The 26,337-nt window shown below is 40.1% G+C and overlaps 2 protein-coding genes across 2 annotated transcripts; one reads left to right on the forward strand and one right to left on the reverse strand.

The window, feature by feature from the left end:
• Positions 1–6,660: 6,660 nt before the first annotated feature.
• LOC110894341 lies at positions 6,661–8,802 on the reverse strand. Its single transcript, XM_035980822.1, has 5 exons — positions 8,665–8,802; positions 7,564–7,652; positions 7,341–7,472; positions 7,167–7,256; positions 6,661–7,076 (listed from the first exon to the last, which is right to left on the reverse strand). Exons 2-5 carry the CDS (start codon positions 7,648–7,650, stop codon positions 6,921–6,923), a joined length of 465 nt encoding a protein of 154 aa, XP_035836715.1. The 5' UTR covers positions 7,651–7,652; positions 8,665–8,802; the 3' UTR covers positions 6,661–6,920.
• A 141-nt stretch (positions 8,803–8,943) lies between these two features.
• LOC110894342 (40S ribosomal protein S27-2) lies at positions 8,944–11,288 on the forward strand. Its single transcript, XM_022141553.2, has 4 exons — positions 8,944–9,080; positions 9,161–9,262; positions 9,396–9,424; positions 10,976–11,288. Exons 1-4 carry the CDS (start codon positions 9,078–9,080, stop codon positions 11,100–11,102), a joined length of 261 nt encoding a protein of 86 aa, XP_021997245.1. The 5' UTR covers positions 8,944–9,077; the 3' UTR covers positions 11,103–11,288.
• Positions 11,289–26,337: the final 15,049 nt, after the last annotated feature.

A 26,337-nucleotide genomic window follows, 5' to 3' on the forward strand; every position in this document is an offset into this window, starting at 1 on the left:
TGTCCTTGAAGCATCAGAAAGCATCGTGCAGATCAGAAATCGTATGGCCGCAGCCCGCGATCGTCAGAAAAGCTACGCTGACAAGCGTAGTAAACCACTGGAATTTGAAGTTAATGACCGCGTTATGTTAAAGGTTTCACCCTGGAAGGGTGTGGTGCGTTTTGGGAAACGCGGCAAATTAAACCCTCGTTATGTAGGACCCTTCAAAATTGTGGAACGGATTGGAAAGGTGGCCTACAGGTTGGAATTACCGGCTAAGTTGGGTAATGTCCATGATGTATTTCACGTATCACAGCTAAAGAAGTGTTTGGTTGATGAAACACTAATAGTACCATTCCAAGAGCTAAAGATAGATGACAAATTGCAGTTTGTCGAAGAACCAATTGAGATTATGGATCGGGAAGTTAAAGTTCGTAAACACAGCCGTATACCGATTGTGAGAGTTCGTTGGAACTCAAGACGTGGTCCAGAGTTCACGTGGGAACGCGAGGACCAGATGAAACTTAAGTACCCACATCTGTTCCCCGAAGACCAGTCTAAACCTAGCGAACCTAATGTTGATGCAACTAGCGAATTTCGGGACGAAATTCCCATTCAAGTTGGGGAGGATGTGACACCCCAGGAAAACCAGCAAACGATATAACCTACCTAGCTTTAACTTATCTAGCTTTCCCAGTGAGTGCGTACCAAATTTCGGGACGAAATTTCTTTTTAGTTGGGGATACTGTGACAACTCGTACTTTAGACCTATCTTGTAATGTTACGCGAGTCACTCTAATTGATTAAATGCATGTTTACGTGATATGTGTTGCTATCGTATGTTACGAATTAAATGCTTATACGTATGTTGCTTGAACTAAACCCACACGACATGGATCAATCACACAAGGCCATTTGGGCCGTAAACCTTGTAATCGGAACCAAGGGGCAACCCAAGTGGGGTTCGGCCCATCCCTCTTTGATTGTTTAACAATTAGGGTGTTAGTAACTACCACCCATTACTACCAAAACACTTAACACACACAAGTTGCAAAACCCTAGCTCTTCTCTCCCTCTCCTTCTCGAACCAAAGGCAGCCAAGCATCCCTCCTCACCGAAGCTTTCTTGTAACCGGATCACCTTCTATCAATCGGTTAGTGCTTGATTATTCGTAAATGATGATGTGATTGTATATGATTACGTGTTAGAATTCATGAGTAGGGATGTTTACATGATAATCGGATATCTTGCAATATGTTGTTCGGATTCTTGTTAAGATAATGTTGAACCGAATGCTTGTTAAATCGGACGTGTTTATGTTAAACGTAGGTTGCCATGTTTCGGGTTACATGCCATTGATTTAGAGCCGTATAATTGTTAATCAAATGATCCGGTTGCGTATTATGTTGATATTGAATTACTGTTCTTGTTGATGATGATTTGAATATGTAAAATTGTTAAACATGGTGTTTGATCCGATTTGTGAAACTGATAAGTTGTTAGCTGGATTTACGGAATGATTGTTGCTGTGTAATCATGGAAAGTTGTTACATGCACCGTTGCGACACCGATTGCGAGTCGGAATCTCCCGTTGCGACTCGAAACCACACACGGTTGCGAGTCCCGTTGCGACTCGAGACCACACATTCCCGGCACAAACCGCACGAGCCGAAACCACGGTTGCGAGTCAGGTTGCGACTCGAAACCGGACCATGACAAGCCGGAACCACAGTTGCGAGTCCCGTTGCGACTCGGAACCTCCTTCGTTGCGACTCGAGACCTCTGGTCTCGACTCGAGGCCCTTTTACACGTACACTTAGTTATTGGGCCTGCACACTGTTACGAGCCCAACAGATTGGGCCAGATACTTGGACTCTGCTTGTTTACGTGATTGTTTACGCTGATATGTAATGTCGAATACTTGTACAATCTGTTACAATATGTATGGAACATACGTGCACTACTTGTATACGAATCTGACCCGCATAATAACTGTGGTAGGACGTGGTTAATCGCTCTATAACTTAATTGAACTGTGTGAATCATACCGAGCAACCCCAGGTGAGTTCATTGCATTTTCTCAAGCATGCGTCCCGGTGGTTTGGGACAACTGGTAAACATTTGGAAGGGAAACATTGGGTAAACAACTTAATCGGTTTTGGTTATTGCCTGGAGGGCAATGTGGGTAATTAGTTGATAGCGCTATTAGGTACTAATTATCTGGGTTTCACTATGGTTGTTTAGAGGCACACTCCTCGGTTACGTAAGGGCGTTTTCCCTAGGGTAACTAACTGAACAACATGGTGGGTTGCTAAGAGGCACACTCCTCGGTTACGTAAGGGTGTCGTCCCTAGGGTAACTAACATGAGCAACAACGTAACACAACATTGAATCGTATTAACATATATCTGGTAACACAACTCATGAACAAAACCTTGAACTCACCAGCGTAGTCTGACACACTTGTTTGCATGCTTGTAGGTCATTAACACTTGGAACATGGACTTGCTATCTGGGAGTGCTGGAGTGGTCATGGATCGAGGCTCTTGGATTTATTTACATTGGATACTTTGGTTTTAAGTATTATGAAACAATTGCTAAACGATTTACTAAATGCTTCCGCTACACAATACTTTGGGATTTGATATTATATTTTATTTAAGTATTTACTATTGGTTCAATGTGATTGGTGGCTCGAACTCTGATGCGTAACACGCCTCGCGGGATTTCCGCAAGTGGGATTTTGGGGGTGTTACAGACTGTGAGTATACTCGAACCCTTTTTATCGCAATTTGGGTGTAACATACGTTCCTATCAAATCGAATTTATTAAAACGAATTATTAATCAAACTGCTTATCACTTACGAATAACTGTTATGCATATTTACACGTGATGCTAGTTACATATGTGTTAGGACTTTTACTCGCGAGATCCCGCCTTAACTAGTATAGTACTTCTAGTATAGTACTTTAGCTGGTAGTATCTGTCCAATATATGTGTGTTGTATCTCGTTTATGTATGTGGTAATTCGCAGCACTTTTTATCTATTATGCTACTTCAACAAAACTTGTATACTCGCCAATACTTTTGTATTAACGTTGTTTTAACGTATGTTGCAGGTTTAGTCGCAGTCTACATCAAATCAAGCTAGGAAGTCTACAAACTCACCTAAAATCTAGGTTGTCGGATTTGTATTGTTCGAGAGGACAGGAAATCTGTGATAACTTATGTGATTGTATTGTTTGTTAGTATGGGATAACAAATGTAATAAATATTGTCGCTTTATAGTTGTTATGGATTCTCTTGAGCAATCTGATCCACCTAGTGCCGCGCCCCAATGATTCCGCCATCGTTTGGGGTGTGACAAACATAGAGGTCAAAACCAAGTTAAGTATGTTGTACCAATTGCAGTTAGGTGTTTGGAAATTGAGTAAACAGATGCTACAAATGTGTTATTACTAAGTATTGTTATTAACTGTCGTAAACAAAGGCCAACCACGGCTTCCTCGTTCAATTCAAGAAGTCAAACCCATTTGAAGTGGCTGTTAGTAGAGATGCAAGTTTTATTAGTGGGTTGGCAAAGAAAAAAGCTGCTAAGGCGGTAGATTTGATGTGTCTTCTATCCAAATTAGGTGACCCGTAGAGTGAACTACTCTTGCTTCGATCATGTATGGGCATTGCCAAACTTTTCTTTGGCTTGAGGACATGCCAACCTGTACATATGGAAGATGCATCGTTGTTCTTTGACAAAGGTTTGCGTGAGGCGATTGAGGAATTGGTGGTTTGTGGAGGTCCTTTCTTTGGAGACTTCCAGTGACGACTTGCTTCCTTACCTATTAGGTTTAGGGGTTTGGGGTTGTATCCATCCGATTTGTAAACATAATAATAAGTAATTTAATCAACAAGATAAGTTTTGAAGACACTCATCTTCAATTAGAGATCACATGGCCAATGAGATGATGTTCTATTGCCACGGGGTCATGGACACGTGTCTTCCACGGAGCAAAAATGTTGCCAGAACTTTTACAACAGTGACCCTTTGGGCAGTGAGCTTCCTATACCGGTGGCGGGCCACGCCACCTACGTCGTCAGCATTCGGGGGCGAACGTGGCCTTTTGCCATTGAGTTAACCTGGGTGATCGGAGTTTTGTTGAGCATTCAAAAAACATAAAGATCACATAGACCAAGAACCGTGGTTTTTTAACCTAAAATAACTAGTTATTTCATTTTTTAAACCTTTTAAACCAATTTTTAAGTTTTCTTTTACCATTTTTCCCTCGCAAAGGTTTTTTTATTTTACAACAAACAAGTTAATTATTTATAAAAAAGAGAAAACTAGTTATTAATAACCGATTATAGGTTAGCAGGTCGTAAAATAACCTAATCGGGTTACATAGGTTAAGGGTTTCGGTCCCCTTAAACCGGTTATTGGGGTAATCTAGAGGTGCACTAAAAACCTGTACTTGGAATTGGCCTGAGAAAAAAAAATAAAACCGGTTATTTTTGTACCAAGGTATTTTATACCCGTAATTGAACCCGACACTACCCATAAGGAATGGGTAGGGTATACATTTTGCGTCAGTATCCATAACCGAAACCGTGCCCGATTTATACCCAAAATACCCAGAACCGGTCATACCCTATACCCGATATCAGTTTTTTTATACCAGATTGAACACCCTAATTTTAAAGAATATTATTATGTTTACTTTACAACTTTTATATTTAAGTTTTTTAAAAAAATGCATATTATAAAGCAAATAATTTGTACATTGAGTTAACTTATGTTATCGTAATTTATTTTAATTATTTTTACAAATTACAAATCAAATTTAATTTTAAATGAATTAATTTTTATGTAAATTAATTACAAACACTTATTTTTTAAAACCGGATATTAATACCCGATTCTAATATCCGATTATACCCGAACTCAATCATATCCTACCCGAGTACATAGGGTATGGTACTTCTCCTCAATACCCGTATCCAAAACCTATCCAGTTTTTCTTAATATCCGATCATACCCGAAACTGAGTATTAAAAATACCCGATTTGTGCACCATTAGTGCACAGTTTACACACATGTTTTTTATTAAATTTCTATGGTAGGCCTATATCAAAGGATAAGACCATGGGGTATGGTGGGGCGGGGGTTTGGGGCATGGGTTGACACGTGGAGTTCGAGCCCCTCTGCTGGTGAGTGACGTGTCCGTGGGGTATGGCGGGGCGCGGCTAACCCGGCGTGGCTTGGCCATGTCTATTAAAATAAAAAAAAATCTAAACATGGCCCGCTATGCCCTAGCCAACAAGCCAATAAGAGCCGGCCACATAGGATCGCTAGCATGCCCCACGCCCGGCCTTAAACTCCCGCCCAAGGGGCCACGCCCAAACCCAAGCCCACCCGGGGTGGTGACTTGGGCGTTTCTCTCCAACCCACGCCCCAACCCCCGCCCCATACCCATAGTCTAAAGCCCAGCTCAAAATAAAATAAAAAACAACCAACGCTTTGAAACCCAAAAGCATACATACATGATACATATAATAACAGATCATCATGAGAGTATAGGCGTGCAGTGATCGTGAACTCAGACTTTTCGTCAGCACGGTCTTTTGAACCGGATGAAAGTATGCAACACTTTAGTGTATCTGTCGGGTTTCCAACAGCTGAGAGCGTATCAGATATAGTCAAAATGGACCCACAAATGATAAGAAGACGCGTGACATTTTCCGTTGATGATCATAATGATTCTGAACTCTGAAGAACCAACAGATCACACAGGCAAATGAAAGAAGAACTTCAAGATTTATTGGATGCTCAAGTGGGACTGCATTCATACTCGGTCACTCGCATGTGGAAAGAAGCCTCGGTTTTGAAGAGGTTAGTGATTAATTTCGCGTATCATTTTCTCAGGCGGAATTGTCGGGGACCAGATGTTGTGTTGAAGGTGCCTCGTGCATCTTTGTTGGTATGGTTTATGTTGTATAAAACATTATTACTGATGTATGGATGCAAGTAGCTTCTGTGTTATAGAAACTCTATATGGGTTAATATATATATTTAATATCCTAAGTGGAAATTATACATCATGTGTTCTTTTAGGCTCGCAAGTCTACTCGAGCTCGATGACTAAAGCTCGAGCTTGGGCTCGTTTATTAAACAAAATATTTCTAGGTTCAAGCTTGTTTAAGCTGGGTTAGTCGGCTAGATTCGAGTTCTTAGTGAGTCGCTCTCGAGTAGCTCACGAGCGACTTGGCTTGTTTACACCCTTACTTTTGTGTCTTAGGTTAAGTGATCCTTAGTGGGTCAAGTCATATTATTTTCAGCTGCTCCAATATGGCTTTGGGTGGTCATAAAGGGCCAGCATGGAATCAAGTTTAGATTACTGGGCTCAATCTATAAGTTAAGTCCCTCATTCTCGGATACACGTCCACTAGTAGACACTTGAAAATGTTTATGCGTTAGGTTCTCAAGCTTCATGTTCATCAATGGACTTCCATCAGAAGAAAGGCAAGCGATTCAAAGCACATGGAAACTATCATTCTACTCGACAATAACATGATGCGATATAAGTTTTGACTATATAATCAAGTTCCTAATCAATTGTGCGGATATCAAATAGGTGTACAAAACTTCCCAAGATATTATATTAGACCCATATGTAAGTCATATTTGCATTAAAAAAAAAACACCACAACTGTGAGAAAACAGAGATGTGGATTCTAGATTAACAAAAGAGTACTCAAAACCAACGTTGTTGATTCACGAGACATAACTAAACAAACATAGACTTCGAGCTTTACGATTGAAAAGATTTGAAAGTGAGCATGCATATGAAACAAAACAAACAGAGACCACACCCGAAGAACAAACACTAGAAGATTTAAGGTAGGTAAACCAAACACAAGTGAAGCTCAGGAGATTCAAATAACAAACGAGTTAGGATCGAGAACATATTACATATCCTCCTCGTTTTTCTTCTTCTTCTTCTCTTATACCTTCAGGAGTATATTTGAAGAGGTCATTAAAGCTAGGAGTGGTGAGTTTGATCCTCTTAAATTTTCGTTTGGAGGTGCCCCGGGTCCCTTCCTCCTCCTGTTAATCAATCAATCAATCATCATGATCATGGTCATGTGGAAGGAAGACTCAAGTTGGATAAGAAAATAAAACAATTTATATCTGTACCGTGAAAGTTGCATCGTCTTTAAGATCAACCTCTGCAAATTGACGTGTTAGTACTCGAAGTCGCATTGCGTCTCTCACGTAACCCCCAGACTGTAATGTAAATAAGAAACACCAAGTTTAGTAGACTAAAAAGTCAAAGTAATAAAAACATTAGCTAGCTATGCACGTACGTACCCTATAAGAGTAACGCTGTCCATCAAAAAGAACCCTTGGGTAGGTTGACAATTTTTTAAAGAAGATGGCCTTATCAACGCCTTGCAAATCAACACGTGCATCTATTTCCTCAGCTGTCCAGGGCTTGCTTGACTGTAAGTAAGTGCCAAAGCAGCAAAAGTAGCTAGGTGTTAGCTATTGAACAAACACAAGTTAAGCCAAGAGGGAGGAGAGAGATGAGTACCTCATACAGTAGACCAAGCACTTGTTTGACTTTAAGTACTACAACGGGATTCTGAGGGTCATAGACGGGTGATCGTGATCGCACCATGACTAATAAGAATAATAAGTTAAGACTTGAAGATAACACAGAGTATTATAAACAAAAGCAAGGAACCACTTGAAGCCCTAAGAAAGTTATAAGTGTTATCCTTAGGGCTGCAAACGAACCAAAAGTTTGGCGAACAGTTCGTGAACTGTTCGGCGGAAAGTTCGTTTGTGTTCGTTTGTTCATTAAACAAACGAACACAAACAAGAAATTTTGTTCGTTTAGTTAAATAAACAAACATGAACAGAGGTCGTGTTCGTTCGTTTATGTTCGTGAACGTTCGGTAAACATGTTCGTTTGTGTTCGATAGTTCATTAGTGTTTTTAGTTTTTATATTTATTTAAATACTTCAAAATTCTGACAAATTAAATATCTAATAAGTACCAGTGTATTATATATTTTGTTCATAAACGATTGTTTGTGTTTCTTTATTTCCATTTGTGTTCATGAACATTAGTCTGTGATCATTTGTGTTCGTCAACGTCTGTTCTTGTTCATTGCCTAAAATTAACAACCGAACGCGAACAAGTTCATTTCCTCGTTGCCTAAAATTAACAACCGAACACGAACAAGTTCATTTCCTTAACAAACAAACACAACATAAAATCTCAATCGATAAGTGGTCGTGAACGGTTCACGAATACATATATTTCTTAACAAACGAACACGAACACGAACAAGGTCTTGTTCGTGTTCGTTCGATTCGTTTGCAGCCCTAGTTATCCTCCTTGCACCATATCACACACACACATATTTCTATCTAATCCCTAAATTATCCACATATATATGTATGTATGTATGTTACTTTAGGGTTTTGGGAAATTACCATCACAATTATTAACGAAAATTCAAACAATTCGATTACTTTGTGTATAGAACTTGATTTACCGATGGTTTTGAAAACCCTAGGGGCCTGGGAGATTCAGATTGGGACAATTAACGAATTCTAAACAAACGGAACGGATTATTATTATTAGGTCAAACAAACGTATAGAGCAAAATCGAATCATGATTTACCTCACTAGGGATGAAAGACAACGAGATTGGGGATATTTTGTAATCAAGATACATATCCAAAAAGAATCAAGATACATAACTTTTTTCAAATGCACTATAACGTAATCAAGATACATATCCCAAAAGAAAAGTTTATATTTTTTCTAATTCCATACCTGTCAGCAAGTAAACCCGTCCCAGTCATGGGTTTCAGGCTGGTTTTTTTTCTTTTTTTATTTGGGCCCAATAGATGTACATAGTGAGCCAATAGAAAAAAGAAAGAGGCCTTTATTTAAAAAGCCCAGCCCAAAAACATACATATAATATAATGAGTATATAAACAACCAACACAACACATATCCATTTTCAATCTGCTGTTGTAATCTGTTGTTTAGGGTTTTCGTGAGGCGGCGGCTGAAACACAATCAAACAAGATGGTGAGATGTTTGAAACAGAAACAAATCACTCTTCGTGGTCGTATAATCAACCCATCTAATATTAAGAATGATAATTGCAGGTTTTGCCGAACGATGTTGATTTGCTGAACCCACCAGCAGAATTGGAAAAAAGGAAGCATAAACTCAAGCGTCTTGTTCAGTCTCCTAACTCCTTCTTTATGGTATTATTTTCTTCATCTTCTCATTCTTTCTTTTTCAATAACTCATGCTTTCCATCATTTTATTAAACTTGTTAACTGGTTTTACTTTGAGTGTATATTTTCAATTTTTAATTTTTGTTTATGATTGGTGCAGGATGTTAAGTGTCAAGGCTGCTTTAACATGTGAGTATATTGATTTTATTTATTTATTTATTTATTTATTTATTTATTTATTTATTGTTTTGATTGCCTATTGGTTGGTTTGGGTTACCTGTTTTAAAAACTGGATGACATTATACTTAGTTTAAGAAAGTATCCAACTAATTTAAAACAAGTTTATGTAACTTTATATTTTTTTTGGATTTCCAGTGTTAACAAAATGTGAATGTTATGCTACTAATATAAAAGAAGTTATGGAATTGTACTTTTTTTATGAATTTGCAATTATGGTTCACTTTTGCCCGAAGCCTGACCCGAATCTATAGTTGTCAATAGCGATTGCTAGCGTATAGGTATAGTGTCGCTATTAGGGTTGTTGCAATGGATAGAGAGAATAGTGACAAATTATTTTCTTTTTATTAACTTAAATAGCAATTAAATATAGCTGGATTTTAGGTTTTTGTTAAATATGCATGAAAATTAGCATACATACCATGGTATTTTGATATAATATACATATAAATCATTTTAATATTTTTTTCTTAGTATATTGCTATTTATCACTATGTAGCATATAGGTAGGTACCTTATTGCTATTTGACGCTATTTGCCATTAACAACTTTGCCCATATCTGAAGCTATCTGAACCCGAATTAGAGATTACTCGAAAAACCCGAACCCGGCCAACATGAACTTTATATGGGTTGGTCATTTGGTCACCATTATCAGTAAAAAAAACTGAAGAAAATGATTTTTTGAAAGGAAGGAAAATAGAAATTTTAAAAATTCAGTCTTAACTGTTATGTCCGGTACATAGGCCTGTAAACGGATCGAACGAACACGAACATAGGCATGTTTGTGTTCGTTCATTTAACTTTAACCGAACATATAATTGTACACATGATTTTGTTCATTCATTAAGAAAATCAGGTATGTTCGTGTTTGTTTCTGTTCGTTAGTTTAAATAAAGTCTAAACAAACAGTTCATGAATATAAACAAAAAAAATTAAACTGAATATATTTGAATAAACATTAACAAACATAAATTAACATGATTGAACAAACATAAACAAACACAAATGAATGTAACTGAACAAATATAAACAAACACAATTTAATATTAGTGAACACAAACATACAAGTCTAATATATTATAATTCATCCGAAAACACATCTGAATCAGGGTTCATAGATACTAAAATTAAGTAGTATTTTATATAAATATTAAGTAAGTGATAATTTACTATTTAAGAAAAAATTTAAAAATTCAGTTAACCTAATATTTATATAAAATATCTATTTATGTATTTACCAAAATTTAAACGAACGTAAATAAATGAACACATGATGTGTTCATGTTTGTTCGTTTATTAGAACTTCCCGCCGAACAAGTTCATGAATGTTTGGTTCGTTTACAGGCCTACCGGTACGTGTAATTTAAGCGGGTCAGTTCAAGTGGACATAACCGGCCCAGTTATGTGTCGGTTCTCAGACTGCTGACTGATCCGGTCTTGTTACAAGAACAATGATAATGATATTTACATATTTAATATTCTTGTTGTTTTGGGTGTACAGAACCACTGTGTTTAGCCACTCTCAAACCGTTGTAGTGTGCGGAAACTGCCAGACGGTGTTATGCCAGCCGACTGGTGGTCGGGCCAGACTCACTGAAGGTTGCTCTTTTAGGAGAAAGGGGGACTGATGGGCATGATGTTTAAGTAGAAGATAATGGGCAATGTTGTTTTTTTTATGGATATGCAGTCTGTTTAGTTTTCATGATAACTTTATTACATGTCATGCTGCCTGAAGAAGCTCTGGTCTTTGTTATTCCCTATGAATGTTATCACCTTGTTTGCTATATAGAAAGCTGTTTGGCTATTTGGTTACGTTATTGTGATTTAGTTACACTCACCTTAACCCATGTGCAAAAAATGGTTTTGTTCGAATTTCGATATTTCGCACCATTTTAATACATATAATAAATTAGATGTTAAGAAACTTTATTAGTTATTACAGGTAGATCCCAGTTTGCAAGGCGTATACCTTAGATAACTTGAACCCAAAAAATACCGATTTATTTTTCAATTTATTTTTGTACAACCTGTTGCAGCAATATTTTTAGATCACATGATCCCTTCGTAAAAGGTACTTATTTTATAGAAACTAGGTTTAGAATTTCTTTCGTTATTTAGTCTGTGTTTACATGTGTTTTGAAATCATTAGGAGCGTGTTGCGAACGGAATTGCTGACAAGAATAAAAAGAAAATGTAGAAAAAAACACTAAAAGATAACTGAAAGAAAATTAACCAAAAAAGTTGTATGGTAACGATGTTGTTCATATGAAGCCCGTGGTCAGAGATAAGGAAATTGTTCTGGGTACGGTTACCAAATTTGTCGAACCGAAAGATCTTAAGTACCAATTCGGTACCGACTTTTGGCGTTCCTGCTACCGGTTCACTACCGTTTTTTACCAACATATATCTGTACCGTAACCGATATTTTCAGTATCAGTATCGATTCTGTATCGGTTGGCACCGAGCTCGTCCCTATCCCTGAAACTAAAAAAAAATTAAAAGTTGAAGAAAATCAACAAAAAAAAGTTAGTACGATACTGTTGTTTGTATGGTAACCGTGATAAGGGATGAGCAAATGGTATCGGGTAGCAACACTGAATTTCCCGAATCAAAAGATTTCCAATATCAATTTGGCATCAACTTTTGGCGTTTTCTATATTAGTGTCGGTGTTTACCTTCATGTACTGATACCGAACAGAACTGTACCTGTATTTTCGATACCGGTACTGGTTTGATACCAGTTGACACCAAACTTATCCCAACCCTTGATATTAAAAAAAAAGATTAAAGTTAAAAAGTAAATAAATAGCTATTGTTGTAATATTAAAATAATAAAAGTATTAAAAAAACTATATATTATTATAATATTAAAATACTGGTTTGATACCGGTTGACACCAAGCTCTTATCTCAATCATTGATATTAAAAAAATAATTAAAGTTAAAAAGTAAAGAAAATAACTATTATTATAATATTAAAATAATAAAAGTATTATAAAAACTATATATCATAGTAATACTAAAATCAATATTCATTTCAATTCGTTTATTAATATACAGTAAAATAATAATATATATAATAATGCTTTCTTCAGTAATTTCAACTCCTAACCCAGGGCCATCACCTAACCAAAGGGTGATAGGTCTCCCCTTTTATTAATTTTTTTTTGTTAAATAATATTCGATATATATATATAAGTAAAATTAAATTAAATAGTAAAATTAATTGTCACACCTTAACTGATGGCGGAATCATCGGGGCGCGGTACTGAGCGAAACAGATTGTCCAGGAGAATCCATAACAACTATTAGTTATAATATATTAAAGGTTCATGTCCCATACCACAAACATATAAAATAAAAACAGTTATTACAGACGTAGTTCTCAAAGACAAAATATCCATTCCGACCACTCAGATTTTATTTAATTTGTTTCTAGACTCTCCTAGCTCGATTCCATAGCAGCTAACAAGCAAAGCATCCTAAACATATGTCACATACGTTAAAATAGAGGTCAATACACATAGTGTAAAGGTGAGCATACAAATTTAATAGTATAATAGATAGCGAAATCGTTTTACGCATAACCAGCATGTAACATGTAGCAAAGTGAAGCTAGTAGGTTAGACAATGAAATATGCACAGACGTGACTGCGAGTTGTAGAATGCGCAACACATATCACCACTTGACACGTGAAGTAAAACCCTTAACAACCCCTATCCACGACAGGTGATGAGTCCAAACTATAGTACTATCGTTGCTAAGGTATCAGGCAACAATCACTGTGCAAACATAACATACAAACATTCATCGAATAACACGTATAACATGCAGTAAAGGTCAGCGTATAAAAGTGTTTGTGTTGTGTGTCGATTGTGATTTGAATAAGTAACGTATGTAACACCCAAAAGTGCGTAAAGCAAAAAGGGTTCGAACATACTCACATATTATGTTTAGTAGATAAACACTCTCTTGGATTGAAGGGGGCGCTGGAAAGTTAGCTTGATTACAGAACGATAGCATAAGTGATGAACAGTGCGTTAAACGGTGTCACGTGACTGAGTGACGAATGGTCATTCGATCGGATGACGATCCGGACGGATGGTCATTCGGTCGGATGACGATCCGGACGGATGGTCATCCGGTCGGATGGCCATTCGGTCGGATTGGCATTCGTTTGGGATGGATGTGTTTGTGTATGATGGCTTTGAAGTTTTCATTGTAGCATTTTAAAATCAGAGAAGTATCTCTACCTTTCAGGTCGTTCGATCGAACGGTTATCCGGACGGATGGTCGTTTGATCGGATGGCGATCTGTTCCAGCGAGACATTTCATGAGAACAAGTTCACAGCAGGATGGTCATTCGATCGGATGGTCGTCCGATCGGATGACCATTCATTTGGATAAACTTGTGTGTTGAAAATTGTAAAATGTTTTTAAGTATTTGGGACCATAAGTCATCCGATCGGATTGTCGTTCTATCGGATGGCAATCCGATCGGACGGCAGTCCGTCTGGTGACTGGCTCGTTTTGTGTCACACCCCCAAAATCCACCTGCGGATAACACCCGCTTCGGGGGCGTGACCGACCAGGATCCAGCCACCAATTATACTGAATACTTATGTTGATAACAAAAGTAATACTTACTAATCATAAGCTTAGCAAATATTAAGTTCAGAGTTTAAAGTGTTAAGTTCAAAACAGTAATAAATAGCGGAAGCATAAGTAAGGTAGTTTAAAACAAAGTTCATGTTTCAAAATAAGGTAACACCCAACACAAGGGTGAACAGACACTACACGTTCCCAAGCTGCAAGCTCCTTCGTCACTGGTTACCTGCAAAGCATGCAGTAAGGGGTCAACAATAATGCTGAGTGAGTTCACTAGTTGTCCAGTTTTAATTACCAAAAACTTTGTTTCGCCGGTTAATTTATCCGTTTATACATGCCCTGGGGAGCTACCCCAAAAGTTAGCGACTAAACTGTTTTTCCAATACCGAACACTAGGTAACCGTTGCGTATCCGCAGGATGCCCCGATGTCAATGTTCTATCATCATTGACGAATATCTGAGTACATTAGTTCACGCCCGTCCCAGACCAGGGCACGGTGTGAGGCTGGTAAACACCTAAATAGCGCTATCAACTAATAACCCGTTCGCCTAACCCGGCGACTAATCGGTATTTGTAGTAGGGACTTGAGTGATAGAGTTTCGTTTAGTGCCGTTAGTTGCAATCCGTATAAACAGTAATTAACCAAAAGGTTTCCCAATACCCGGGAAGAAAAAGTAGGTTTTGTTCCCAATAACTAGGGAAGGTATGTAAATGGTATCCCCTTTTACCAGGGGATAGGGTTGTTAGTCTCGTGTCCCAAACCACCGGGACGCATGCTTTTAAGTTGTGAACTCACCTTGGGTTGCTCGGTAGGTTTAGGTTACTTGTCAATCACGTTGGTCACCACGTCCTAACATGGTTACCGGTATAGGTCAGGTTCGGTGCACAATCATTCACGTAAAACACATATAGGCACGTATCAAGCATATAAGTAAACAGTCATTGGGTTATTGGGCCGGCCTAAACAATTAAACAGTCAACCGCATCATATAGTCCATTTAACAGATAGTCCAAGTTAACACAGAATGGCCCAATAACCAAAATGGACAGCCCACTCGCAACCAGCTTGTCTCGAGTCGCAACCAGGTGGTCTCGGCTTGTCTCGTTATGGTTGCGAGTCGCAATCGTGGTCTCGAGTTGTCACGTGTTGGTTGCGAGTCGCAACCGTCGTAGTCTCGAGTCGAAATCTCGTGGTTTCGACTTGTCATGCTTTGGTTGCGAGTCGCAACTGCGTGGTTTCGAATCGGAATACTGTGGTTGCGAGTCGTAATGCCGTTGTTGCGAGTCGTAATCTGCCACTTTCATATACACGTGATGATGCAGAAAAGACAGTCCAAATTGTACATATGAAATCAGACCCATATTTGGAAACAGCCAATAGGGTTTCTACAAACACTTTTCCTAATTTTGACCATATACAACAATAGATCAAACATTACCATTTTAAAATCTTCAAACTATCTTCAACAAGTTCATCAAGTTCATAGTTTTTCTAGGGTTTTCATGCCAACATAATCACACATTTTGGACCGAAAATCATCTATTTCTAACAAGATTAATATGCAAGAACAAGTAAAACATACACTTAGTGGCATTAACATAACTCGGTTGGCCCTAAACATCCTTAAACCATTATTCCATAACCATTTAAGCATGTTAGCAAGTATCATACATAGGGTTTAACACACATAGTCAAAACTTCACAATCTTCCTAAAAATCATGCATAGTATTTCTAACCAAGCATAATATTTCTAGTTCATTTAACCCACATAAATCTTATACACAAAAGATACACAAAGATAACACTAACCGGTTATGAAAGGAGGAGCCGAAAACAAAGAAAAGAGAACCGAGAAGATGGAGTGTCCGAATTGGTCTTGACCGAGTTTCCTTGTCCGAGATCCTTGAGCTTGAACCGAAAGTTTGGAAGAGTTTGGATGTTGTTGGCTTGGGGTTTTTAGTTGAGAGAAAATAGAAGAGGTGTGTGTTTGTTTGGTGTAACAAATGAAGGAAATGAGGAGGAGGTGGGATATATATTCATAGGGTGTTTCGGGTTGGGCTTGGGGGTTTCGACCCAAACCGGTTACGGCCCAAAGGCCCACTCGCAACCGAGTGACCCACTCGCAACCGCCCGGTTGCGAGTCATGGTCTCGGGTCGTGGTTTCGGCTCTCATATTTACATATATAATACATACATACGTCACATATCAAGTAAAAATCACGTTTTCATTTACTAATATATGTATATACACAAAATATTACAAGGTGATCGTTCGGAAAAACCTCGAGTGTCACATTATCCCCAAGTTTTAAGAACTTTCGTCCCGAAAGTTGAAGCAGCCACTGCCAAGCTAGCGTGTTTCAACGGGGTGTCACATCATCCCCCCGTTAGTTTGGAATTTCGTCCCGAAATTCGGTTGTAGCTTCAGTGCTGGGGTTTTCGTTTGGGAATAACTGGGGATACTTGGACTTCATCTGGTCCTCCCGCTCCCAGGTAAACTCTGGGCCGCGTCGTGAGTTCCAACGAACTCGCACAAGGGGTATCTGGCTACGTTTGAGGGTTTTGATCTCTCGATCCGTGATCTCAATCGGTTCCTCAGTAAAATGTAGCTGTTCATCAATCGTCAGTTCCTTAAAAGGAATCACAAGTGTTTCATCCGACAAACACTTCTTCAGGTTAGATACATGAAAAACGTTGTGCACTGCACTCAGCTCTGCAGGCAGGTTCAATCTATAAGCAACCTTACCGATTTTCTCGGTAATTTCGAATGGTCCAACATACCGTGGATTCAGTTTGCCTCGTTTACCGAAACGAACCACACCCTTCCAGGGTGAGACTTTAAGTAGAACCCGGTCCCCGACCTGGAATTCTAACGGTCTCTTACGCTTGTCAGCGTAGCTTTTCTGACGGTCACGAGCTGCCGCCATGCGTTGCCTGATCTGGGAAATCTTTTCCGTTGTATCTACCACTAGTTCTGGGCCTGTGAGTTGACTGTCACCTATTTCCGCCCAGCAGAGTGGTGATCGGCATTTACGACCGTACAATGCCTCAAAAGGTGCCGCCTGAATACTGGTGTGGTAGCTGTTATTGTAGGAGAATTCCACCAACGGCAGATGCTTCTCCCAGTTCTTGCCAAAATCGATCACACATGCTCTAAGCATGTCTTCCAGGGTTTGGATGGTGCGTTCAGACTGCCCATCCGTTTGCGGGTGATAAGCGGTGCTCATGTCCAAACGTGAGCCAAAGGATTTGTGCATAGCTTGCCACAACTCGGAAGTAAAACGAGCGTCTCGGTCAGAAATAATAGAAGTTGGCACCCCGTGCCTGGAGACTACTTCCTTCAAATAGATTTCTGCCAAGGTAGAAAACTTGTCTGTTTCCTTAATGGCCAGAAAGTGTGCAGACTTAGTCAAACGATCTACTATCACCCAAATAGTATCATTCCCGCGTTGAGATCTAGGTAGCCCTGTAACAAAATCCATGGAAATCTGTTCCCATTTCCATTTCGGGATTTCGGGTTGCTGTAGTAGGCCTGCTGGTTTCTGATACTCGATCTTGACTCTTGCACAGGTCAAACATTTGCCAACATAGGCTGCTATGTGGGCTTTCATGCCAGGCCACCAGTATGTGGTTTTCAAGTCGTGGTACATCTTATCTGCACCAGGATGTACTGAATAACGGGACTTATGGGCTTCGTCCATCACAAGCTCTCGTAGATCTCCGTAAAGTGGGACCCAAATGCGCCCTGCCACATAGTAGGCGCCGTCCTCTTTCTGTTCTAGCTGTTGTCTTGATCCTCGCAGGGACTCAGCCCTGATGTTTTCCGGTTTCAGAGCTTCAATCTGAGCATTTCGAATCTGGGTAGGGAGACTAGACTGGATGGTAAGTTGTAATGCTCGCACGCGCCGTGGTATAGTGTCCTTTCGGCTGAGGGCGTCTGCCACGACATTGGCCTTGCCCGGATGGTACTTGATGGCGCATTCATAATCATTCAGAAGTTCGACCCATCGACGTTGTCGCATGTTTAACTCCTTCTGCTTGAAGATATGCTCGAGACTCCTGTGATCGGTGTAAATGGTGCACTTGGTACCGTACAGGTAATGTCTCCATATCTTAAGCACAAATATTACCGCTCCCAGTTCCAAATCATGCGTTGTGTAGTTCCTTTCATGTGTCTTAAGTTGTCGGGATGCGTAAGCAATGACTTTCTCGCGTTGCATCAACACGCAACCGAGCCCATGAATAGACGCATCACAGTAAACCACAAAGTCGTCCGTTCCTTCAGGTAACGAGAGAATTGGAGCACTGCAGAGGTTATCCTTAAGCCTCTGAAAAGCAGATTCCTGTGCTTCATTCCACTTGTAGGTGACGCCTTTCTGAGTGAGTGTCGTGAGAGGTTGTGCAATCTTAGAGAATCCCTGAATAAATCTGCGGTAGTAACCTGCCAATCCTAAGAATTGGCGAACTTCAGTGGGAGTCTTAGGGGTAGGCCAATTCTTTATAGAGTCGATCTTAGCTGGGTCGACGTGGATTCCGTCCTTGTTAACCACGTGCCCAAGGAAATGGACTTCTCGAAGCCAGAAGTCGCATTTCGAGAACTTGGCATACAGTTGCTCGTTGCGAAGGAGTTCGAGGATAAGGCGTAGGTGCTGTTCATGCTCTTCCTGACTTTTCGAGTAAATCAAGATGTCGTCTATAAACACGATCACAAATTTGTCGAGGTAGGGTTTGCATACCCGGTTCATGAGGTCCATGAACACCGCAGGGGCATTGGTCATTCCGAAGGGCATAACGAGGAATTCATAATGACCATAACGAGTTCTGAATGCAGTTTTGGAGATGTCTTCGTTACGGACCCTTAACTGATGGTAGCCTGATCGCAGGTCAATCTTAGAATAGTAGCTCGACCCTTGCAGTTGATCAAACAAATCGTCGATTCGCGGGAGAGGGTAACGATTCTTGATGGTAACCTTGTTCAACTCACGATAGTCTATGCACATTCGGAACGTGCCATCCTTCTTCTTAACAAAGAGTACCGGTGCTCCCCAGGGTGATGAGCTAGGACGGATAAATCCTTTATCCAAAAGTTCCTGTAGTTGAATAGAGAGTTCCTTCAATTCTGCGGGGGCTAGTCGATAAGGTGCACGAGCTATAGGCGCTGCTCCGGGAGCTAGCTCGATTTGGAATTCGACCTGACGATGGGGAGGGAGTCCAGGTAATTCCTCAGGAAATACCTCGGGATAGTCGCGTACTACTGGAAAGTCTTCAATCCTCTTTTCCTTTTCCTGCGTGTTGGTGACAAGTGCTAGGATGGCGGTGTGCCCTTTTCGTAAACACTTCTGGGCCTTCAAGAAGGAAATAACGCCGGAGATTTCTCCACCCTTGCCACCTTGTACAATGAGGGGTTTGCCAGAACGGCGAGGAATACGAACTGCTTTCTCTTGACAGAGGATCTCAGCGCGATGCTTGGATAACCAATCCATACCAATAACGACGTCGAAGCTTCCAAGAGTAACAGGGAAAAGATCGATACTAAATGTATGACCAGACAACTCTAGTTTGCAGCCTTTGACAACATGTGAGGCTTCGATGTTTCTTCCATTAGCTAACTCGACGATATGAGGAGAACTTAGTAACGAAAGCGGACGCTTAAGCTTCTTACTAATACGTAGGGATACATAACTAGCATCGGCACCGGAATCAAATAACACAGAAACATAACGATCATCGAGTAGGAACTTACCCGTCACGACATTGGGGTCATTCCTTGCTTCACCAGCTCCAATCACGAAAGCCCTTCCTCTAGCACCATTCCCAGCATTGTTGTTCTGGTTGTTGTTCCCAGCTCCCTGATTATTGTTGCGATTCTGATTCAGTTCAGGGCAATCCTTCTTAAAGTGCCCCTCAGCTCCACACTTAAAACATGCCCGGTTGTTTCCCTGCTGCTGTTGCTGTTGGGGTTGTTGCTGGTTCTGTCTTGCTGGGAACTGGCTTCGACAATCCTTGGCGTCGTGCCCCATCTTGTGGCATCGCTGACACTGGCCCTTGTTACATGCCCCATTGTGGTGCTTGTTACACTTGTTGCACTTAGGGTAGCTTCCCCGGTAGCCACCCTGTTGCTGGGTGCCTTTGTTGTTTTCGGTTTTCCTTTGCTGTGCTGGGGCCTGAGTGGGGTTAGCATCCTTGCTTGGATTTCCTTCCCACTTACGTTTGTTGTCACTAGAAGTTCCGACGGTAGCATCGATCCTTTTGGGCAACCTACCCTCCTCTACGGCCTGATCAGTGAGTTTGTGAGCAAGTCGAACAATCGGCTGAATGGTAGTGTGGTTGGCTGAAGTGACATGGCTTCGAATTTCTGGAGCCAAACCCTTGATGTACAGTTCGATTCTTCGATACATTGGTCGAGACAGGTTTGGGCAAAGAGCAGCATAATCGTTGGACAGCTTGGTGTATGTTTCAATTTCCGACCCAACCATCTTGAGCTCGTAGTACTCATTCTCAAGCTTGTGGATGTCATCCCGGTGACAGTATTCATCCTTAATCATGTCCTTGAAATCCTCCCACGCAGTAGCATTAGCAGTTTCCAACCCAAACATCTGAATCTGCGCCTTCCACCAAGAAAGCGCGCTTCCTTCAAGCGTAGCAGTAGCAAATTTCACCCAATTTGCAGGGGGACACTCGCAAACAGCAAAAACAGCTTCAATTTTCTCAATCCAATGTAGAAGACCTATGGCACCCTCAGTGCCGTTGAAAGGGAGAGGCTTGCAATCCATGAAAGTTTTGAAAGTACACACTGGTGGTTGCGCAGGTGCATGCTGACCTGTTCGTGAGAAGCGAAGCGTATAGGTTTAGAGGCGAAAAGTCGATGTGGCGGTAGGATCTAAACATCCTAAAACAACGAGCTTACCTATAGGGTGAGCTGCAAAAGCCGCAGCCACTGTGTTGAGCAGGTTAGTGAACTGAGCCTGCGTCATGTTAATGTTTCCTCTTCCGCGTCCACTCATTGTCTTCATAACCAGAAAACATAGTATGAGTGTGATGTCGTAGTGTAGCGAGAATGAGATAGAAGAGAGAGGTGTATCTATCTAGTTTAGGCACACTAGTACGTATATCATAACAGGAAACATAAAGCAAACAAGTAAACACTGGTCCGAGCTATGAGGTCAAATGTGTCGAGCCTTGCACTTGGAGTGTAGTGTCGTCGCGAGTCACGGGTTATAGTCTGGTTTTCTCCAAAAGATTTTTCCCCCTTTTTAAAACCAAGTTCACTATAACCAATGGCTCTGATACCAATCTGTCACACCCCCAAAATCCACCTGCGGATAACACCCGCTTCGGGGGCGTGACCGACCAGGATCCAGCCACCAATTATACTGAATACTTATGTTGATAACAAAAGTAATACTTACTAATCATAAGCTTAGCAAATATTAAGTTCAGAGTTTAAAGTGTTAAGTTCAAAACAGTAATAAATAGCGGAAGCATAAGTAAGGTAGTTTAAAACAAAGTTCATGTTTCAAAATAAGGTAACACCCAACACAAGGGTGAACAGACACTACACGTTCCCAAGCTGCAAGCTCCTTCGTCACTGGTTACCTGCAAAGCATGCAGTAAGGGGTCAACAATAATGCTGAGTGAGTTCACTAGTTGTCCAGTTTTAATTACCAAAAACTTTGTTTCGCCGGTTAATTTATCCGTTTATACATGCCCTGGGGAGCTACCCCAAAAGTTAGCGACTAAACTGTTTTTCCAATACCGAACACTAGGTAACCGTTGCGTATCCGCAGGATGCCCCGATGTCAATGTTCTATCATCATTGACGAATATCTGAGTACATTAGTTCACGCCCGTCCCAGACCAGGGCACGGTGTGAGGCTGGTAAACACCTAAATAGCGCTATCAACTAATAACCCGTTCGCCTAACCCGGCGACTAATCGGTATTTGTAGTAGGGACTTGAGTGATAGAGTTTCGTTTAGTGCCGTTAGTTGCAATCCGTATAAACAGTAATTAACCAAAAGGTTTCCCAATACCCGGGAAGAAAAAGTAGGTTTTGTTCCCAATAACTAGGGAAGGTATGTAAATGGTATCCCCTTTTACCAGGGGATAGGGTTGTTAGTCTCGTGTCCCAAACCACCGGGACGCATGCTTTTAAGTTGTGAACTCACCTTGGGTTGCTCGGTAGGTTTAGGTTACTTGTCAATCACGTTGGTCACCACGTCCTAACATGGTTACCGGTATAGGTCAGGTTCGGTGCACAATCATTCACGTAAAACACATATAGGCACGTATCAAGCATATAAGTAAACAGTCATTGGGTTATTGGGCCGGCCTAAACAATTAAACAGTCAACCGCATCATATAGTCCATTTAACAGATAGTCCAAGTTAACACAGAATGGCCCAATAACCAAAATGGACAGCCCACTCGCAACCAGCTTGTCTCGAGTCGCAACCAGGTGGTCTCGGCTTGTCTCGTTATGGTTGCGAGTCGCAATCGTGGTCTCGAGTTGTCACGTGTTGGTTGCGAGTCGCAACCGTCGTAGTCTCGAGTCGAAATCTCGTGGTTTCGACTTGTCATGCTTTGGTTGCGAGTCGCAACTGCGTGGTTTCGAATCGGAATACTGTGGTTGCGAGTCGTAATGCCGTTGTTGCGAGTCGTAATCTGCCACTTTCATATACACGTGATGATGCAGAAAAGACAGTCCAAATTGTACATATGAAATCAGACCCATATTTGGAAACAGCCAATAGGGTTTCTACAAACACTTTTCCTAATTTTGACCATATACAACAATAGATCAAACATTACCATTTTAAAATCTTCAAACTATCTTCAACAAGTTCATCAAGTTCATAGTTTTTCTAGGGTTTTCATGCCAACATAATCACACATTTTGGACCGAAAATCATCTATTTCTAACAAGATTAATATGCAAGAACAAGTAAAACATACACTTAGTGGCATTAACATAACTCGGTTGGCCCTAAACATCCTTAAACCATTATTCCATAACCATTTAAGCATGTTAGCAAGTATCATACATAGGGTTTAACACACATAGTCAAAACTTCACAATCTTCCTAAAAATCATGCATAGTATTTCTAACCAAGCATAATATTTCTAGTTCATTTAACCCACATAAATCTTATACACAAAAGATACACAAAGATAACACTAACCGGTTATGAAAGGAGGAGCCGAAAACAAAGAAAAGAGAACCGAGAAGATGGAGTGTCCGAATTGGTCTTGACCGAGTTTCCTTGTCCGAGATCCTTGAGCTTGAACCGAAAGTTTGGAAGAGTTTGGATGTTGTTGGCTTGGGGTTTTTAGTTGAGAGAAAATAGAAGAGGTGTGTGTTTGTTTGGTGTAACAAATGAAGGAAATGAGGAGGAGGTGGGATATATATTCATAGGGTGTTTCGGGTTGGGCTTGGGGGTTTCGACCCAAACCGGTTACGGCCCAAAGGCCCACTCGCAACCGAGTGACCCACTCGCAACCGCCCGGTTGCGAGTCATGGTCTCGGGTCGTGGTTTCGGCTCTCATATTTACATATATAATACATACATACGTCACATATCAAGTAAAAATCACGTTTTCATTTACTAATATATGTATATACACAAAATATTACAAGGTGATCGTTCGGAAAAACCTCGAGTGTCACATTTTGAAATTAGAATATTTGCTGAGTTTGAAAAGTTTGCAGTTTGACCGAGACGGTATGACAATGTGTTAAACAACGGGAATTCCATCAAGCCCAAGTCATCCGATCGAACGGGAATCACCCCAGTCTGACCAGTTAACTGCTCTTGACGGTTGTTCATGTTCAGCCCGTGAATCTGTTGTCTCTTTGATAAGAATCGATTCTCAGGCCGACACTTCACTAGAGAATGAGTGGAAGGCCTGAATGAGCTCCGATTCTATCGGTTTTGGGTGCAAGAGTGTAAAAGAGTTGAAAGAAACTTATGAAAACATCTTTCAGTCCTTTTAATCCTGAAAAAGATTTCGGTGAAATCAGTGTTTAAACATGTTGAAATCTCTTAGATCTGGGTTGTTCTTGGTGGGATGAGGTCAAATCTTGAAGTTCATAAGAACCCCATGATGACATCATCCTAGAACACCTCAAACCAACCGATTTCATGGTGAAAGATAAAGATTTAATGGTGAAAATGATGAAAAAGTGTGTGTAGATGATATATGTACAAGATTTGAGTTGAAAACTTACAAGAATCGCGAGAAATCGAGAGAAATAGAGCCAAAAGTGAGCTGGTCGCACAAGAGTTGTCACTTCACTGTTCAAGTGATGAGACAGATGCTATTTATAGGTGACAAAAGAGGAAAGGCGGTGCACAAGTGACGGATCGCAGGGCAGTCCGATCGGATGACCATTTGATCGAACGTCTCCGGCGAGTTGAGTTTCGATGTTTCATTTCGTGCGTTGAGCATTGCGATGCATTTAAGCGACTGTCGATTAAGCGATGCGATAGATTTAAATAATAGTCACACAAATAATATAACTAACATACAACAACATAATTAAACTTGCGTTTCTAGTTCGCGATTAGTTTGCGTTGCGATAGGGTTGCGATTGCGTTTTCGATTAACCACCCCAACTTAATATAAACATGCACAAGTAACACATAAATAGCACACACACACGTAAAACAATATTCAGAGTCTACGATTTAAGTTGCGATGCGATTAGCGATAAATAGATTAGCGATTAACATGCGATTAAACTGCGATTATTATAGATACTCAACATAATATAACTAAAGTATATAAATTAAAGAATTCGATTACAAGTCAAAGAGTACAATCAATAATTAAGCACGGAGTGACAGATGACATTTAGCAATTTTTCCTTCTTTTGACTTTGACTTTGATTTGTAATTTGACTTCCAAAACGCGGGTTGTTACATTAATAATATAGCTTACATTACATTAAAAGATAAAAAATCTAAACTTAAGAAAAATACTAGTCGTCATTGGGGTGGTGGTGTGCGAAGTTTCAAATGTATTTCACCAAGTCTGCTTGAAGGTTATGATGTATGTACTCGTTCTGTAAAGAGAACGCGTTTAAATCTTGTTGTTCTTCACTTACTGAAACATCATTCTTCGGAACTGACGTCTAAACATCGCATTCGTGTACAAGGGTTCGTCGGCAAAGTAATCAGCCACCAATCTATCGTGTGCACCTACATGTACGTTACAAATAAAAACATAATAATGCTGTAATAAGTTACAGTAAAAATAAAGAGTTAAATGTCAAAATGGTTCATGAGGTTTGATCAATTTTGACACTTTAGTCCAAAATTGAAACCTTTTGAATCTAGGTCCTTGTGGTTAAAATTGTGTTGCCATTTTCATCCAAAATCTAAATTGGGTCTGATTTTTCAGTTAACCACATGTCTTTTTGTCGTTTTCCTCCTTTTTAATGAAGGGTAAATACCTTTAATGTAGTATAATACATATTAAAAAAACAAAAACTAAATAAAAATCACAAAATCCCTTTATGAAACCCTAATTGTCCCTTCTTCAACCCCAGTCCCCATCTTCCTTCTTCAACCCTAGCCACCTGCAACTGAAGATTAACACAATGGTGGTCTGCACCTGTGGAGCTCCAACCCAACTTCGCAACTCGTGGACGACACAAAACCTGGGTCATCGCTTCCATCGATGTAACAAAATTCGAAGTTAACAATCAGAAAGACGTACCATATCTTACTTCAGGAACAAAAGTGGAGCCTTGTTTTTAAACACACCAATTCAAATCATCGTAATCGTCCATGGATTGTGTTAGGGTTCAATCGCAGGACTTTGGGGGGGAATCAGGATTACGGATGTTCGTTGCCTGTGGTATACGTTTCCATTAATAAGGCCAATCTTATTTTTTTTATTTGTTTTTTTAATATGCTATACTAATACGTTAAAAGACCATTTTGCCCTTCATTAAAAGGGAGGAAAACGACAAAAAGACATGTGGTTAACTGAAAAATCAAACTTAGTTTGGATTTTGGATGAAAATAGCAACAAAATTGAAACCACAGGGATCCAAATTCAAAAGGTTTCAATTTTGGACTAAAGTGACCAAACCTAAGAGACCATTTTGGCATTTAACTCATAAATAAATTATTAATACAAAATATAATAGCGATATAAAATCTATAAATACACACATAAACTAACCTTCTCGGTCTCTGTTTATGGCTGCTGGCCTAGTTCTTGGTTATGGCATGGTTTCCTTTT

The sequence above is a fragment of the Helianthus annuus genome, chromosome 12, assembly GCF_002127325.2.
Source record: "Helianthus annuus cultivar XRQ/B chromosome 12, HanXRQr2.0-SUNRISE, whole genome shotgun sequence".
NCBI lineage: Eukaryota > Viridiplantae > Streptophyta > Magnoliopsida > Asterales > Asteraceae > Helianthus > Helianthus annuus.

Bases quoted from the DNA above. Each gene is read 5' to 3' on its own strand.
- LOC110894341 (XM_035980822.1), bottom strand. From the start codon at position 7,650: ATGGTGCGATCACGATCACCCGTCTATGACCCTCAGAATCCCGTTGTA. The intron at 7,473-7,563 runs GTACTCATCTCT...ACTTACTTACAG, and splicing joins TGCTTGGTCTACTGTATGAG to TCAAGCAAGCCCTGGACAGC. The intron at 7,077-7,166 runs GTACAGATATAA...ATTGATTAACAG, and splicing joins AAGACGATGCAACTTTCACG to GAGGAGGAAGGGACCCGGGG.
- LOC110894342 (XM_022141553.2), top strand. The intron at 9,263-9,395 runs GTATTATTTTCT...TGATTGGTGCAG, and splicing joins CTCCTAACTCCTTCTTTATG to GATGTTAAGTGTCAAGGCTG. The intron at 9,425-10,975 runs GTGAGTATATTG...TTGGGTGTACAG, and splicing joins TGTCAAGGCTGCTTTAACAT to AACCACTGTGTTTAGCCACT.